This window comes from Euprymna scolopes, chromosome 20 (genome assembly GCF_053919585.1).
Source record: "Euprymna scolopes isolate OS-2025 chromosome 20, ASM5391958v1, whole genome shotgun sequence".
Lineage (NCBI taxonomy): Eukaryota > Metazoa > Mollusca > Cephalopoda > Sepiida > Sepiolidae > Euprymna > Euprymna scolopes.
This window is the reverse complement of record NC_136501.1, coordinates 15,548,944-15,566,626: the sequence shown is the minus strand read 5'-3', so window position 1 is coordinate 15,566,626 and position 17,683 is coordinate 15,548,944. Positions and strand designations below refer to the sequence as shown.

General features: G+C 34.3%; 1 protein-coding gene across 7 annotated transcripts in view; it reads left to right on the top strand.

The window, feature by feature from the left end:
* The window catches only part of LOC145241334 (dystrophin-like), a 1,936,823-nt gene that overhangs the window by 1,781,388 nt on the left and 137,752 nt on the right, over positions 1-17,683 (top strand). For all 7 annotated transcript variants that reach the window (XM_080104172.1, XM_080104173.1, XM_080104174.1 and 4 more), the window contains 2 exons: positions 1,602-1,676; positions 4,976-5,180. In XM_080104172.1, coding sequence (XP_079960298.1) covers positions 1,602-1,676; positions 4,976-5,180 — 280 coding nt within the window. The remainder of the gene's footprint in view (positions 1-1,601; positions 1,677-4,975; positions 5,181-17,683) is intronic.

Sequence of the window (17,683 nt, the reverse complement as noted above, 5' to 3'; positions counted from 1 at the left end):
ACAGAAAAGGGATCTATTAAACCGGACATAGTGATATGGGGCAAGGAGAAAGAAGCAACCTTAGTAGAAGTTAGTGTCCCCAATGATGGCGGGTTAAACAGAGATGTTTGGTTGAGAGTATTCCTTATATACACACACACACACGGTCACTAAATTATAATACATTAGGAAGGAAATGTAGAATGAACATAAAGATAAACCATAGAAATTAGATGAAGTATTGAACATAAGGATGAGAAAAAAAATGCAACAAAGTGTAAAAAGATGGAGTGACTGTTCAAGAATATTTTTTCGTTATTAAACTGACAAATATTTATCTTGTCTATAATTTCATTTTATGTTATGCTCCACACCTATATGTTGAGCTTCTTGTATCTTGATAAGTCTTCATATGAAGAATCTATCCATATTCTTTCAACCCATTCTATATAAATATATATATGTGTGTGTGTGTGTGTGTGTGTTATGGCGATTAATTGGATTCAGGAATCGAAAAAATCTGAATATTTGAGGGTATTGGGATTGGTATCGTAAAAATTTGTACCGATTTTCCGATGCCAAAAACGATTCTTTTAATTATCTTTTTTATTTTTATTTTTTTTTTAGAACAAAATCTTTCATTGCTGGTAATAATGATAAAACAATATTTATCGTTTTTAAACCACCAATGAAGCTAAAATCGATAGATTGTCTCCCGCAAGTATATTTTTACATTAAAAAAAAATATCTGCACATTTGACCTGTGTGTTTTTATGGTAATCGGAGAAAAAATACAACTATATAGTTAAATATTTAGAGATTTATAAAGAATCGGAAACGGGAATTTAGTACGGAATCAGTAATTGTATTGGAATCGTTCCATCACTATAATATATATATAGTCATCCATATACAGTACTGTTTCGCTATTTCATAGCTCATCAGTGCGGCAAGACAAGCAACTACCTCAAGCCAGGATCGAAACCCAAGTGACAGTCAAGGCTTCTAACCATTGCGCTATTCAGCTGCTGCTATGCGGGCAGTGAATTAACAATGTTTTGACATTGTCCAAATACCTAAGCTCAATTTGTTTACACACAAAGAATTTATCTTTTAACAAAGCAAAACTTATCAAGATAAAAGCTCAACACTATTAAAAGGAGCAAACAAATGTCAGTAAGCCATTTTTTTTTTTTATCTATATTTGCATTTTTATGATTCTGACCCTTCTCCTCTTCTGATGAGAAGTATTTAGTTTTGAAATTCCATGGCCTAAGGACGTTTTTTTTTTTTTTTTTCTTTCTCAATTTTACCCTTTTACTTTTCCTTATTGTTCTGATGATATAGTAATGTTTTATATATATATATTCCTCAGATTTCATTTAATATATATTATATATTGACAACCAGGTAGATCGAGTGCATTTTCAAGATTTTCAAATCAATCCTAAGAAATGAACCACGTGAACTCGTTTATCTCTCTAAACTTCATGCTTGGCTTTCTCCTCTCCTTTCTAAACAAGAATGAACTTTTGGTCAACCCAGTATGTGTGTAATTTTAAACTTAGTGTTTATTTCCGTTTTATTTTTTTTTTTTATTATTATTTTTTTTTTTTTTTCAGGTGACTTTAACAATATCCGTTTCGCTGCCTACCGTACTGCCATGAAATTGCGACTTCTACAAAAAAAGCTATGCAGTAAGTGTCTTGTGCTCTTCTCCTATTTTCCTAACATTTGCCCGCTCTGTAGATATTTTTTATTCATTCTGATTTCTTCTAAAGCCGTACCAGTGATACACACGCACGCATGCGTTTTTTTTTTTTTGCGGGTGGTTGGGGGAGGGGGCGATCATTTTTGTTGTGATGAACTTTCTCTCTGGAGTTGTTCCGCCGATATTGAATTGCTCTGTTGATCAGCATTTTCTAAGAGATTTCTTTTTCAATGGCTGATCAAACGTAGCTTACTCAATTGCGAGCGGAATGTCAACACACAGTTCACTTCACACCATGTTGAGTTGCAACGCAGACTTTAATGGCCGGCAGATATTGCAGGGGTGGGGATGGCGAGAGGGGGGGATGAGGATGAGAGTAAATATGCAATATGGATTCAGTTTCTTTTATTGATGTGCTTGGCATCGTTTACAAACGTATTTTGATTGATTCTTCAAGACAAATCTATTGAACATTGCTCCCAGTTAAATAAACTTCATTTCAACCTTTTATGAAGTTAGATTCGTTTCCACACACACACAAACACACACACGTGTGTGTGTGTGTGTGTGTGTGTGTGTGTGTCTGTCTATATATATATATATATATATATATATATATATATATATATATAATATATATATATATATATATCCGAATAACGATATGAATTAAATCACAGATTAATTCATCTTGTAGTTCAGTCTCACAAAATGTTGTTGGAAATATTTTTATATAAGACAATCCCAGCCAAATGAAATTGCTCAATATACTAGATAGAGCAAATTAAAAACGTTAGGTTTTATATTTAAATTTTTTTGGGTGTGTGTGTGTGTGTTTTTTTTGTTTTTTTTTTTGCTTTTTTTTAGTGAATATAGAATTTAGAAAACCAATTTATTTTATATTTGAACAAGGAATACACGACATTTAAAGTTAATCCATGGATTTTTCGATGTCAGGCTCATCTCAGAGGAATGTCATTAGCAAAATATTTATTAATATAATAAAAAGGATATGTAATTCAGGCATCCTATTCGAGTGGTGTTCTTGGAATAGAAATGACTGTTGTTTTTATGTTCCAAACTTGTTAAAGATTCCAACATTGAAGGTAAAATCCAAATTTGTTGCATCCAGCATCCAGAATGAAAGGCAAAGTTCCTTGGCAAATGTAGAATCTTAAAGGTATTAAATCCCATTTTTTGGTTTTATAAAATTTGTAGAAAAAGTGAAATTTTTATACAAATTCTAATTGGTCCATATGAATCTTCTAACTAACAAAAATAGTCAAAAAATGATATCTTCAAACTGATAAATTCAGGATAATTGGACGGTAAACACGTGAAAGCTGTTATATTTCTAAGAGTGGAAATTTAAAAAACTTTAAACATAGCAAGCCCTTTTTTTCCCCCCATTGTTTCCCCACTATTTCTGTTTCTTTCAAGCTTTCTGCAGTCTCGCGTCTTATCAAGACATCCTCCCCACCCCCTCTTCTTGACCCACTGTCTACAGCCTCCCGTCTGGCTCTAATGCTACCCTTCTAATAATTATTCGTTTGTTCCTTGTTCCCCTACTCCCGTCATATTTCCCTTAATAATAACATCCGCTTTGCTCTCTTGTTGATTCCTTTCTCTTTCTTTAATCAATTAATTAGCATATAGATCAATGGGATCTTATCATGTTTCACTTCATTTAATAGAGGATGGAACAATAAAAAGAACTTGCTGTCTTTAAAGTTTTTTCATTTCTACTCTTAGAAATATAACAGCTTTCACGCGCTTAACGTTCAATTATCCCGAATTTGTCATGACTATTTTTTGTTAGTTGGAAGATTCATATGGACCTAGTGGATTTTACTGAATAAAAATAGAACTTTTTCTACAGATACCAAAAAAAATAGGATTTATTACCTCAATGTTGGAATTTTTAACCAGTTTGGAACTTAAAAAAATTCATTTCTATTCCAAGAACACTACTCGAATCTGATGCCAAAATTACATATCCTTTTTATTGTTCAATATATTTTTCCTGTTGTCCTTTTCTATGTTTCTTTTAAAAGATTTTAATATTTAATATATTTTCAATATATGTGCTAAAAAGCAAAATTCTGTCTATCCATAACTATTTTGCTAGTGACATTGTGTAAATTCTTTGATTTAACAAGAGTTTTAATCTTATGTATATATTGATCATGTAATAAAACTCAGTGTTTATAGGCATCATACTTTCAGAAGCCAAAAGTTCCAATTAATTTAATTTCTTATAAAAACACAGCAAGCAAATTCTTTTTATTTAAAATTTTACGGCTGGTTTCTCACCACTGATATACAATTAAGCAAAGTTAAATTTTTTTAGACAAGATGGATCTTCGACAATATGACATTTATTGGTGATCTCTATAGCTGTAATTGAACATTATTAGCACCATGTATCCGTTTCTACATTTTTCTTTAATAAAACGTTTGAATAATTACTTTTTAAAGGTTAATATTAGGTACAAACAAAAACCCTAATCCTGGAATTAAAATTTTAAAAATTAAATTTTTTTTTCTGTAATTTTATTACAAACCAAAAAAAAAAATATATATCCATAGGCCACGTGTAAATTTTTGACACTTATGCAATTTTGATATCCTACCAATTATCAGTAAATTATTTATTACATTTCAAATATCAATAAATTACTTATTACTAGGGCAATGATAAGAGAATATTTTCATTATTTTGACTCTCGAGTATATATCAGTTAATATCATATGTTTTTAGTGATGTGGTTCTCAATTGATTAACTGTGCCGGATATATACTCGAGAGTAAAAACAATGAAAAGAATATTCTCTTGTCATAGTGCTAGTAATAAGTAATACTCGTTACTTATTACATTCCGAATATCAATAAAATATGACATTCCAAATATAAATAAAATTGACATTCCGAATGTCAATAAATCATGACATTCCGAATGTCAATAAATCATGACATTCCGAATGTCAATAAATCATGACATTCCGAATGTCAATAAATCATGACATTCCGAATGTCAATAAATCATGACATTCCGAATGTCAATAAATCATGACATTCCGAATGTCAATAAATCATGACATTCGGAATGTCAATAAATCATGACATTCCGAATGTCAATAAATCATGACATTCCGAATGTCAATAAATCATGACATTCCGAATGTCAACAAGTTATTAAATTTCAATTATTATATGCTCAGAATGAACTTTATATGTTTTGTTTTCACAATTTAATATATTTTTTTAATTTCCTTTTGATTTCAGTGGATCTTTTGGAAATGAGTACGGCGGTCGATTCATTCGAACAGCACAACTTAAAGGAGGAAAATGACAAATTAATTGACGTGATTGAAATCATTAATTGTCTGAATTCAATGTATGAACGGATTCATGATATGCATCCAGATTTGGTCAATGTGCCAGTCTGTGTGGACCTCAGCCTTAACTGGTTGCTTAACGCCTACGATGTGTGAGTATTATTATTATCATTATTTGTACTCACTAGGAGTTCTCACACAGGTCATCATCAGAGATTACGCACTCATAATAACCGGTGGTGTTCCCTGGAGTTTGAATAGTAATAATGTCCCAGTACTCTTTGCCCTAATCTAGAGGAGGTCAGATTAATGCTCCCCCTCCCTGGTCCTTCCATCCTTCTTAAATCTTCATGACTTTTTTTTTGGGGGGGGGGGGCTATTGGTGGAGGCATAGTTTATAAGATTTCTTGCAATTATTATTATTATTACTTTTTATTAGTGGTATTAAGACTTGAATCATATATTCTTACTAGTATATGTGATGAACGAATATATAGTACAATGCCTCTCCTCCAAAGGAGAAGTTAATTCCTGGGATGATAGTATTATTGTAACATAGTTGTTACATATCCACACTCAGGACTCGCATGTTCTGTGTAGACAGTCACAAGGAAATCAAGACAAAAAATAACACGACTCACTTTTTTCCATTGAAACAACAGACGTTTATTTCCAGGTACTTTCCAGCCTTGTTTCTTGTTCATACCTGTCGCTTTCGACCTGTGTGTGTAACATGTCTATCTTTGTCTGTTCTTTAATGTGACCTTCAGTCTGCGCACACATTCTTCTTTTTATAATCTTTTTCTTTCCTTCCTCACCGTGACGTCACCTTGCACATGGCTCGGTCATCTGCATACATAGGCTGCTGCTGTTACTATACATGCGCCCACGCTCTGTTACATCATAACGAACAAATATACATTACATAACCGAAAATTCTTGGATGGATGGTCTCGATAATCCTTGGGAGGGTTATATCATGACCATAGAACAAATGCTACAGTGTTACCCCTCCCCACCTCTCCATAAAAACAGAGGTAATACTTGGGACAATTATGTGAGTACTTCATCAATTTCGAGAATATGTACAGAATTTCAAACAGAACCCGTTATTTAATTCATGGAGGTAGACTGTTTTCGTTTCATCAGCCATGACCTAATTCAATAATCTCTATAATTATAAAACTTCTGTGGACCGTCCAGGCTTGCTTGCCTCTTGTCTTCAATAATCGAACAATTCCATTATTTTAAAAAAGATATGACAGGTGAATGAATATATATATATATATATATATATATATATATATGAGTCATCCACATACAGTACTGTTTCGCTGTTTCACAGCTCATCAGTGTGGCTAGACAGGCAACTGCCTCAAGCCAGCATCGAAACCCAACCACCCAAATGACAGTCAAGACTTCTCACCATTACGCTAAAGGGCTGCTGCTGTAAGGGTAATGAATTTAACCATGTTTGACATCGTCCAAATGCCTCTGCTCAATTTGTTTACACAGAGAGCGTCGCTTAATACGCTAATGGCAGTTTGTATATCATTTCCAATATGCTCATATATATATATATATATATATATATATATGAGAGAGAGAGAAACGTGGCTTAGAGGCTAAGGAATAAGGGTAGAAAGTTGTAGTTTTTGGCTTCGATTTTAGCTGATGGTATGGAGTCATATAGTTTTGATCTCACTACGATATATTAGGTTCAATATAATAATAGAGAATTGTCTCTCTAATAATAAATACGTAATTTGCATGAATTAAAATATCATGTTATATATGGAAGGGAACAGATCCCAGTAATTAAATAAACAATGTAAATAAGTTGGAAAATAATAATTATTAAAGGAAAAGGCTAGAATTGAACCCAGTAATCAAAATTTAAAAGTGAATACATTGCTATTTAGATATGATTTTAGGAATGTGGAGCAAGTGTCCATTGTGTTGAGAAATAACTAAATATGTTAATTATGTCAGAGTTAGGAGAATGAACAATTCAATTTATGAATTTTCTTTGTGTTGCGAAAGCATGTAAAGACATGTGTAATATGTAGAATCCATGATCTGAAAAGGAACACGTACATCAAATCTGTTGCCAAGGTCACTGGGAAAATGGTAGGTTCCTTCTACTGCTCCAGTAGATATTTCACTGCTGATGCAATTCTCTATCTATATAAAAGCCAAGTACATCAAAGGATGGAGTACTGCTGCCATATCTGGGCAGAAGCTGCTAAAAACAGCCTATTCTGCCTTGACAGAGTACAAAATAGACTTTGTGGTTTAGTGGGGGATGCCCTTTTCTCTTCCCTGTAACCTCTCTCCCACAGAAGGGACGTTGCGAGCCTGTCATTGTTTTATCATTATTTTCATGGGAAGTGCTCGTCCGAGCTCAAATTATAACCCTAACGCCCTCTGTTGTCCGGGGATAGGCTGCATCTGTCGCTATCCTGGTTCACGGGAGCATACTTATGTATTTCTGGCAGTGTTTGCCGCTTCCAGCTCACAGGACCATAGATGCAACCCAGCAGGGCTTCATTCTTACTTGTCTAGTGATGGACCCCTCAAGGGTTACCAGACTCTTGCTGGTCACTGGAAAATATCTCTCTGCTGCTCAGGGCATGCAAAATGTGCATGACTCTAAGTCTGTGTGGCAACATTGTCGATTTCGGCCGTCACTCTGGATCCAGTCTTTCATCATCTGGCATCGGGGCATACCTGAAATAAACTGCATCTTCATTCAGGCCGGCAATCAAGAAACAAAGAAAAACTCTGGTTCATTTTCGTAAAAACCAACAAAATAATTATTTATAAATCATTTTACACTTGTGTCCTTTGATCCGAGCTTCGTGAGGCAGGTTGTATAATTTAAGTTCATCTAGTTGATTCCCCAGCTAAGGACAAGAGCTTTTCAAATTAGCTCTTATGAGGGTTCCCCCCCCCCCCGCCACCAAGGTGGGGCGAGAACGATGTGGACGTCTCAATGCCAGCCAGTAAAAAGACTCTAATTCTAAAAAGACAATCGTTTTTATAAAACTGGCCTCTTGCCCCCCTGTCATATTGAAGATTACTTTTCTTTTTTTTTCCTCTGAACCTCTTTTTTCTCTATCCCATTATCTTATATTCCTTTTCTTCTCTCGTGAACTTCTTTCTCTATCCCCTTATTCTATATTCTTTTCATTTTCTCTTTTCTTGTGAACCTCTTCCTTCTCTTTCATGACCATATCTCTCCCTAGGTTCAATTTTATTTATTTATCTGTCCAACTAGCTTATCACTAGCTTGGTGGCCTGGTAGTTAAATACAACAGGTGGACCCAAATGACAAAATCTCCCAGACCCCACAGCAGACATTTTGAACCCAAGTTATTGTTTCCATAATATTTGAATTGTTCTTTCTAAAACTCAACCAGAAAACGATCCTGTATTGTTTTTCTGCCAAACTTCAAGAATCTCATCATATTTTTTTTTTTTTCCATTGAAATATTTTATTTCTTATGGATATTTTTGCCTCTTCTTATCGCTACATAAGTACAAAATGGAAATTAAAACCGTTTAAAGAACAATTATTTATCTATTATTTCCTTCTTCTTGATAAAGTCCTAGGGAAATTTTTCTTTTTTCTTGATCAAATATCATACTTCCTCTCCTACCTTCTCTTCCTCTATTTGAAAAGCAAGACCATCTGGTATCGCCAGGGATCTTGCTATAAAACTCTGGTCCCCCTTGCCAATCTTTCACAAAAAACACCCGTCTAGCTGAAACCACTGCCAGTAATTTTCCCCACTCTTTATCTGTGCCTAAATCAAAAAGTAGATTCCATGAATAAAGCTTCTTTCTTAGAAGTGCATGCCTGTGGAACTCTCTTCCGTTTGCCTGTTTCCCACCTGACCACAACTTGGATGTCTTCAAGTCCAACATAAACAAATTCCTGATAAACCGCCTCCTTAAGTAAGACACTTTATCAGATCTCCATTACTAACAATTACTACGATATTATACCATTGATTACTGTACACACAATAACCCTTATCCCCGAGTGGTTTCTGGGCCATGATAAGTGTTGACTTTCTTGTAAAAAAAAAATATGAGTACTCTCACATGTCTGAAGCACGTTTTGACATCACAAAGAAAGATAATTTACAATATATTCAGAGAGTCAGTTGAGTCAGAGAGAAGTTCAGGCATAGTCAAGTTCAGGAGTTAGTTCAGAGTGGAGAGACAGTGGTGGAGTTAGTTGAAATCCTCTTGGAAGCGACCAGAAAGGGTAACAAGAAAATGTAACTCGGAAAGGCAATTGAAATCCTGATCATTAATTATCCAACTGGGAGAATAAATGTATTTTGTAAACCTGCGAAAAAGGTAGGCTCTCTCTACCGTGCTAGAAAACTACTGACACCTGAAAGTATCCTGTACCTCTATAAGGCCACCATTCCCCCATGTATGGAGTATTATTGTCACATTTGGGCTGGTGCATCTGCTTCTAGTCTCTCGCTCCTAGACAAGGTTCAAAAGAGAGTCGCCAATCTGATAGGCCCTGAACTGGCATCTAAGCTTCAGCCTCTGTCCCATCGACGAAACGTTGCATCCCTCTGCCTGTTCTACAAGTATTTTAATGGTGAATGCTCTGACGAACTGCAGACACTTGTGCCCCCACGACGTAGACACCCTCGACAAACCCGACAGGCAGATAAATCCCACCCCCACACAGTAGAGATCCCTAGATGTAAAAGATCTTTCTACTCCAGTAGTTTCTTCCCCAGAACCGCTAGACTCTGGAATTCCATTCCAGGTCCCTGCTTCCCTAACTGTACTGACATGCAGAAGTTCAAGTGTAACGTGAACCGACATCTTGCTGCCCAAATCCCAACATAGTGCCCCAGTAGTTGCTGCCCCTGATAGTAGCCCCCTACACCAAAGTAGCAATGTGCCTTATTTGGGGTGAAAATGCAATAAAAAAAATAAATAAATAAAAAAAAAACTTGTCTTCGTTGTCATCTTTGAACCTGAAAGGTGATTTTGTTTTTATCGTATTTGTAAAAGAACTTTTATATGAAACACCCTTCCAAAGTGTTAACTGTCTCTCACATCTCTCTTCATATTCATATGAATTCGCATCTCCTATGTGTTATAAATATGAACTGTGTGTAATCCATTATAAACTAGCCCAGCGTAACCGGGGTGTTTGGAGGTGTGTGTTGAGCAGAAAAAAAAAAAGAAAAAAAAAAAAAAAGATAGTTGTAGTAGCAGGCAGGCTCGAACCTGTGACTCGAAGGCAAAAAAAGAAAGTGGAGGTGTGTGAGGGTGTTGGTTGAGCAAAAAAAGAAAAGGAAAATTGCGAGCGCAGCAAAAAAAAAAAAAAAATAGGAGCAGTAAGCAGGCTTTAACCCTTAACACGTCAGAGGAAAAAGAGGTGAAAAAAAAAACGGTCTTATCGATGTGCCTATCGTGGTTGTGACGTCACGGGCAGTTGAAATAACTGCTTTTATGCAACGTTGTGGACGCGAGGGTTGATAACTTGCAAAAAATGTCAGCGAAAAAAAACACCCCTCCCTGTAGAAAATTGTCCAGTTGAGAGTAAAGGAATTAATGTTTTTGGCCAATTTTTCGATATTTGTCGTCTGAAGGGTCGAGCTTCAAAATGATACTGATCTTGTGAAAATATGTCGCCTCTGTCAAAAGTTTTAGACAGGCATACAAACAGACATGCACACATACATTTAAACAGAGAGGTGAGATTTATATTATAGAAGATGTCATCATCCTCCCCGTTTTGTGTTCCCTTTATATGTCATGCCCCCCCCCCTTGCTACACAACAATTATATTTAAGCATATCTTACAACCGGGCAACGCCGGGTGGCCTGCTAGTTCTTAATAATATTCTTAGTATCATCTGTATTGAATACTGAATCTTCGATCTTTAGAACATTGTCACTTAGAACTGGTTATTACTTAACATTTTACCCGTTATGGAACATGTCTCTATACGACATAAAAATTCCCAAGTTCGACAAAGGCTGGAGATTATATCGGCCGAAACGTCATAAGAATAGCACTCCAGATGAGAACAGTTCTCTGAATAATCCAAATTATCAATCCTCATCTCCCCCAAATCCTAAAACATGTAAATATATTATTTCGAAGATAGATTTTAGTTATTTTTTAGATAAAAACAGACAATTTACTTACGTGTTTATCTTTCCATTAATCCGAAAATCTACATTTTTTGAGACAAAGTTGAATGTTTTTGTTTTTCTTCCTCTTCTATTGCAAGTTTGGTCTAAACTCTTGGTTTGATATTTGTCATTAAAAAAAAAAAATCTTGGTTATTGATTCTTGAAACTTTGAGGTAAAATATCTTCTGTTTCTTTTTTTGTTTGTTTTTTTTCTCTGTAGAGAAGAGGTTAATCTAATTTATGTTCTTCATCACATGAGTTGATGTTATCTTTAGAATCTTATTGGCCATCTTTGTTCCTGATATTGTTTCGGATGAAGGGGAGGGGTGGGATAATCTGTCATTACTATTGAACATGGTAACACTCTGAGAACATTGTATTCACATAATACAAATTCTAATCTGCTTTTTCATGTAAACGTGTGTATATATATATATATATATATATATATATATATATATTTTAGCAATGGGTGCCCGGCGTTGTCCGGGTGTTTGGAGGTGTATGCTGAGCAAAAAAAAAAAAAAAGCGGTCAATTTTTTTAAACTTTGACTCGTATTATGACCCCCTTAACATTTATTGTTTTGGGCTCAAATCAAGTTATTAAGTTAGATCCATGTCCAACGAACCTATATCTAAAATTTCAAGTGTGTAGACCCAAAATTGTCGGAGGAGTTTGGTAGTTCTCAAAGGTCAAATCGTTAAACTTTGACCCCTTAATCGCCAAATTTCTGGCCGAAACCCGATCACATCGATTTTCCCAAATCTCAGTACCCTGTATATCGAATTTCGAGTCTGTGGACTAAAAATTGACAGTTATTGCGTAGGGAAATGTACACACACACACACACACACGTTCACTTTTATAGATATATAGATAATGGTTGTATAGATTGGTTTCCTAGATGTAAATTCAATGAAACCTGCGTGATTATTAAAGAGTGCTCAATGGAAGACAGAGCTGGTATGTAGTTTGTTTATTATACAAACATGATAGGTTTTCCATATCGTTTCTTTTTTAGTCTGATGAAGTGGTTTATTTGAATTGGGTTTCCACTGAAACATGTATGCACATATGTAACCATAAATGTTTGTATAATTAATAAACTATATATATATATATTTACTATAATAATGATTAAATTCCTACAGACACTAGTGTTTCATCCTTTCAGGAATCATCAGTGCAGGGTGTCATGATTAACACCAGTCAATAGATTCGATCCCGGCAATAAAAGCCATTCCTGGTTTAATTAGCAAAGACCCGAATTCATTTGGCTACCGTTAACCGCAAGAAATACTTTTGTATTTTAAACATTTATTTTTTAAAATGCTTTTTAACGTCTGTCAGAGTGAACTAATCATTATATGATGATCTGCGCATATATATATATATATATATATATTTCTGTGAAAATGTTGTTTTTTTTTTCAATTATATTTCCTTTTCTTTATATCGATCCTTAATTTATGAATCTCAATTTAATTACAGAGCATATAACAAATAAATGACAAAAGTTTATATTCCAAATTTCATGATGTCGACCATCTTACAGTTTATTTCTTTTATTAATATACTAATTAAGTGAATGATTTTGTGTTAGGAAACATTCGCTGTCAAGAAATGTGAATGTCAACGTACTTAAAGGAATATATTGTAAGATGGTTAAGATCATGAAATTTGGAATACAGACTTTTGTCATTTATATATGTATTTGAATTGTGTGTATTTAGGCAGCATTCTTTCATTTAAACAAACGTTGTTAAACACAACAGAGAGCTTCCATTGGATTAGACCTTTTTCAATTTTTTTGTCAATTTTTCTGATATTTCTAGTGTGTGAATCGAAAGAATTTATATAAGTTCTGTGTGTAGTTTGAAGTTGAGGAAGATATCTTCAGGAGTGCTATGTGTGTATTAGTGCGAGTAGGGCTGGTAGGTTTTAAGGGCTAAATCAGGTAGGGGACAGAAGGTTACCTAACCACAAAACTAGGTACTCTCCTCTCTCTCACCCCGTTGCTATTATATATTTTTAAAAACAATGTTTACAAAATGTCTACGAACGTGCGTAGACATTTTGTAAACATTGTTTTTAAAAAATAAAAAATAATACTTCTATTATGTTTTAAACGACTGTAATAGTTTATTTTGGAAGTATATTTCATAAAGAAAATTGACAACCCACTTTAAAAACAGAAATTACGAGTTTCATATATTTTATTCGCAGTTTTTTGTTGACTCTTCTGGCGGCCATGTTGTAAGCCCTAACGGTATTTTTGGAGATTACCGAGTTGGGCAACAAGATGTTTGTTCACATTACATTTGAACTTCTACATGTCAGTATAGTCAGGAAAATGGGCTAGGGAGGGAAGTCTAAATAGCAGTTCAAGTGACAAAGTTATTTGAGTCGAAGGCTTTACAGCATCTAGGAATCTCAATAATGAAGGACGGGACTTTGTGGTTCTTCAGCTTTGTCTGGGATATTTATGTCGAGGAGGGTACTAGTGGTTTGAGTTCATCTGAGCACTTACCATTAAAATACTTATAAAACAGGCACAAGGATGCCACATTTTGATGGGACAGAAGTTGGAATTTGGCCAACAATGTGGGATCTATTAGGTTAATTACTTTTCTTTTTTAACTCTGTCTAGGAGCGAGAGATTAGTAGCAGATGCACCAGCCTAGATGTGACAACAATACTCCATGCATGGGCGAATAGTGGCCTTGTATAGATACAGGATACTCTCAGGTGTGAGTAACCTTCTAGCAGCCTTAGCAATTTCCTCAATATATTTGTTCTAATTCATGTTGTCTGTGAATGTTATCCCTAAGGACTTGAGCGAAGTACTTTCAGGCAGTGTATCATTAGCCATGGCAATCAGTGGTTGAGAAGGTTTCTTGTAATTATTAAAGGAAATAAGCTTAGTTTTGGAAGCATTGGACGTTACCAACCATTCCACTACAAACGGTAGGTCTTCCTCTAGAGTTTTAGCCATTTCCTTAGATAGGGGGGGGGGGTGATTAGTTGGGTCTAAAGTGGAGTTTGAAGCAAATCGTCGGGCAACCAGATTTACTTTTTCGATTGCCATGCAGACTATCTCCAAGTTGTTGGATAGTAGGGGAATTGTTAATTAACCATTATTTACTATGCTGTTATAAATTTTCCAAAATCATGAGTTCCTAATTTCTGCGACTCAATACATTTTTTTAGTGATTTTAGATTACCTTCTCTTGGCTGCAGATGGTTTTCCCTTAAAATTATTTCTATCTTCTACAAACTTAATTAAATATCGTGTGCGCAATATGCATATATTGTGTAGTGTATATATTTTTATCTGTCCATGTGATGTATATGTATATTTTTTATATGGTGATGTGTATATATATATATATATATATATATATATTTCTGAGAAATAGTTATTTTATTGCTAATCACCTGAAGTACCCTTACTGGGGAATGCCAGCGAGGCTGCTGGGACAGTTTTGTATTTCAAAAAGCACTTTACCTAGTGTACTAAATTGTCCAAACTTACCTAACCTTTCATCTATCTTCCTGACAAGAATATATATATATATATTGTGCGTGTGTAATGTGTGTACACATGTATTTTGTGTCTATGATCTGTATAAATATATATTGCTACTAGTAGTATAAACCCAGAGTTTAGTTACAAACTTATGATTTTCCTGAAAGTGGACCACATGTTGGATTAAAGGAAACATAAGACGTGTTCATTTTCGTCTATGAAAATTAAATAGCCTAAAGGGGAAATAACTCTTAAATAAATAAACTTCCGTTTTTAAAGACAACTGGTATCAACTAATCATACTTTAAATAAATTAAATACAAATTAAATTAAAAATAAATTAAATGAATCAACTTTAAATATTTCTAAACAGAACAATTAAAATAATTCCATTACAATAAACAATTAATAACATGGAGATAATTATTAAAATAGATTTCTTTCATGTAAATATGCAAATGAGGTTACTTCTTGAATGTAGATTTGCTTTGAATAAATAGTGTCTATAGAAATCAAGCTGGAACGAAAGTGCTTAAACGTCCGTTTTCAGTGTGTAAATTAATTTGTGAAACAGTGTATCTTTTTGTATATAATAATCAAATTGTGAATAAACAGACAAACAGAAATACGACTATATATTGATACCACAGTTCCTTTAACATACGTACGTGTGTCACGGTTTCCATATTATAAATTATTCAATCAGGAGATCCTATTTATTTAAAAGGGGGGGGAGAAGGTGATAACATACTATAAACATTAAATTATTATATAGAGATGCTAATTTAATGTTCATAGTATTTTATCACCTTCTATCCTCCTTTTTAATAAATAGGATCTCCCGATCATTGAGAAGCAATGTGTAAAAAAATGAAAAAAAAAAAATGTTGCTTTTGGGTTGTACGTGAAACTAAAATATACCTTCTTGGTCCTATAGTTAGAATCCAAGGGTAGTATTTGTTCTGTCTAAAGATAGTATAGTGATATTGTGGTGTTTGCGTTCACACCGGGCGTCCATACAATGGAAATATGTCACAAACTCCTATAAGGATGGCCCTGTCGGTGGGGCATTAGAATACGCCGACTGCCCTCCTGCAGAGGGTAAAAGACCCTCACTGGGGGTCCTGGATATGACCTTAAACTTTATCCAATGGTGAGGCCCCAGCTTGTGGGCTTTGGGGAGTGTGGAGCCACCCTTTAATTACCATTGCTCCCAGGTCCACTCTGACCCGGAGTGGTAGTACCTGTTAGGGTCCCAACTCTGGGTTAAATAGAAACCAACGTGAAAACAACAAATATATTCTATTAAAATTTTTCTTCAAAATCTTTGGATTCGGCATTAAATAACCCGAAAAGGGTTGATATGCCGTAAAACAACCAACCAACCAACCTATAAGGATACTGAAGATAAACCGTGATAGCCAGATATATTTTGACACTACATTAATCGGATTACTTAGAAAAATACCTTTACAGTTTTAACAAAAAGGGGCTACAATAATATCGCAGGGTGTCCATTCACGCTAAACATCCATAGAATGCCAAGCAGCAATATATTACATATGAAAGATGCCGCCGTGGAATTTCCACAGATCCCGCTAGTAATAGATAAATACATTCATGCATTGTACACACACACACACACACACACACACACACACACACACACACACACAATATATGTGTGAACTGACACACTTGATCGCACCATCTACTAAGTGTCTATTTGATCAAAAGAAACGTTACACTCAAATGAAAAGAAAAAAAAAATGAAAATTGTTTTCCATTTTGTAAAAGAAAGATTTACAAAGAAAAAAGAATTTCATTTTCTGCTAATTATCTTGTTAAAACAGAAAATAAGAAAAAAATTGCCAATTTAGATTTGTTCTGTCTGCAAGACATACACAATCGTTTTGTCTTAATTAATGATGCAAACACCTCCTTCAAGTCATACTTAATCAGAAAAGAAAGGAAATCTACAAGAAAATGCAGCGTCGGTGATGATCAGTCGTCGTAATATTGATCGCCATCTTGAAAACAGAAGAATTGGGAAAATGAGCAGAAACAGGAGAAATGTACCATTCATTAGCGAAGAAAACAAATTCGTACGTTTTCAGTTTTTTTATGTTGGGTTTGGTAAAAAGAATTAATATTTGTACGTACATTCATTAAATTATGAGTTGCACATACAAATATTAATTCTTTTAATAATAATGTGTAAGCGGTTGAAATATGGGATGTATTTAGTTTTATACAAAAAGAATAAAAAGTGTAGGGGGGGGGGCGAAATCCCGTCATTAAAATTCAGCTATTACCAATTTTTGTGAAATTTTAACAATAGGTATTAGACACCAATCAATATGTATTTTTAAATTTCAGTTTCTTTGAAGTGTTTTAAAAGGCGTGGGTGGGTGGGTGGGTGGGGGGCATAATATGGGTCTGACCTGCTAATTGAATATTTAAATATAATCAGAATTGCATTGGATTTGATCACTGGTCTTTTGATACAGTTTTTAAGTTAAACAGGATAGTTTTTTTGTTTGTTTTTTTTTTTTTTTTTTTTTTTTTATCTACTACATATTTGAATAGAAACGCATTCCATGACATAAAAATGTTATAAACATTGTCATCATCATCAATCACCTAGGATTGAGTGTGACTTGAATAATTAATAATAATAGAAACACCAAGAAAATTAATGATAAAAAAGGTACATGATGATATATTATGGAATAACAGCCACACACACACAAAAAAAAAGGATAAAATTAGAAGTCTCCACTATCAAGGCCCGGAGGCCACTCGAGGATAAAGGTTACTGAGTGTACAGCAGTCAATAGGAAAAATATTATATTAATCGTTAGTAGTGGGAATTAGGTAAATTGGATTACTTAAGGAGAACAGCTCATCAAGAATTTGTTCACGTTAGACTTGAAGAC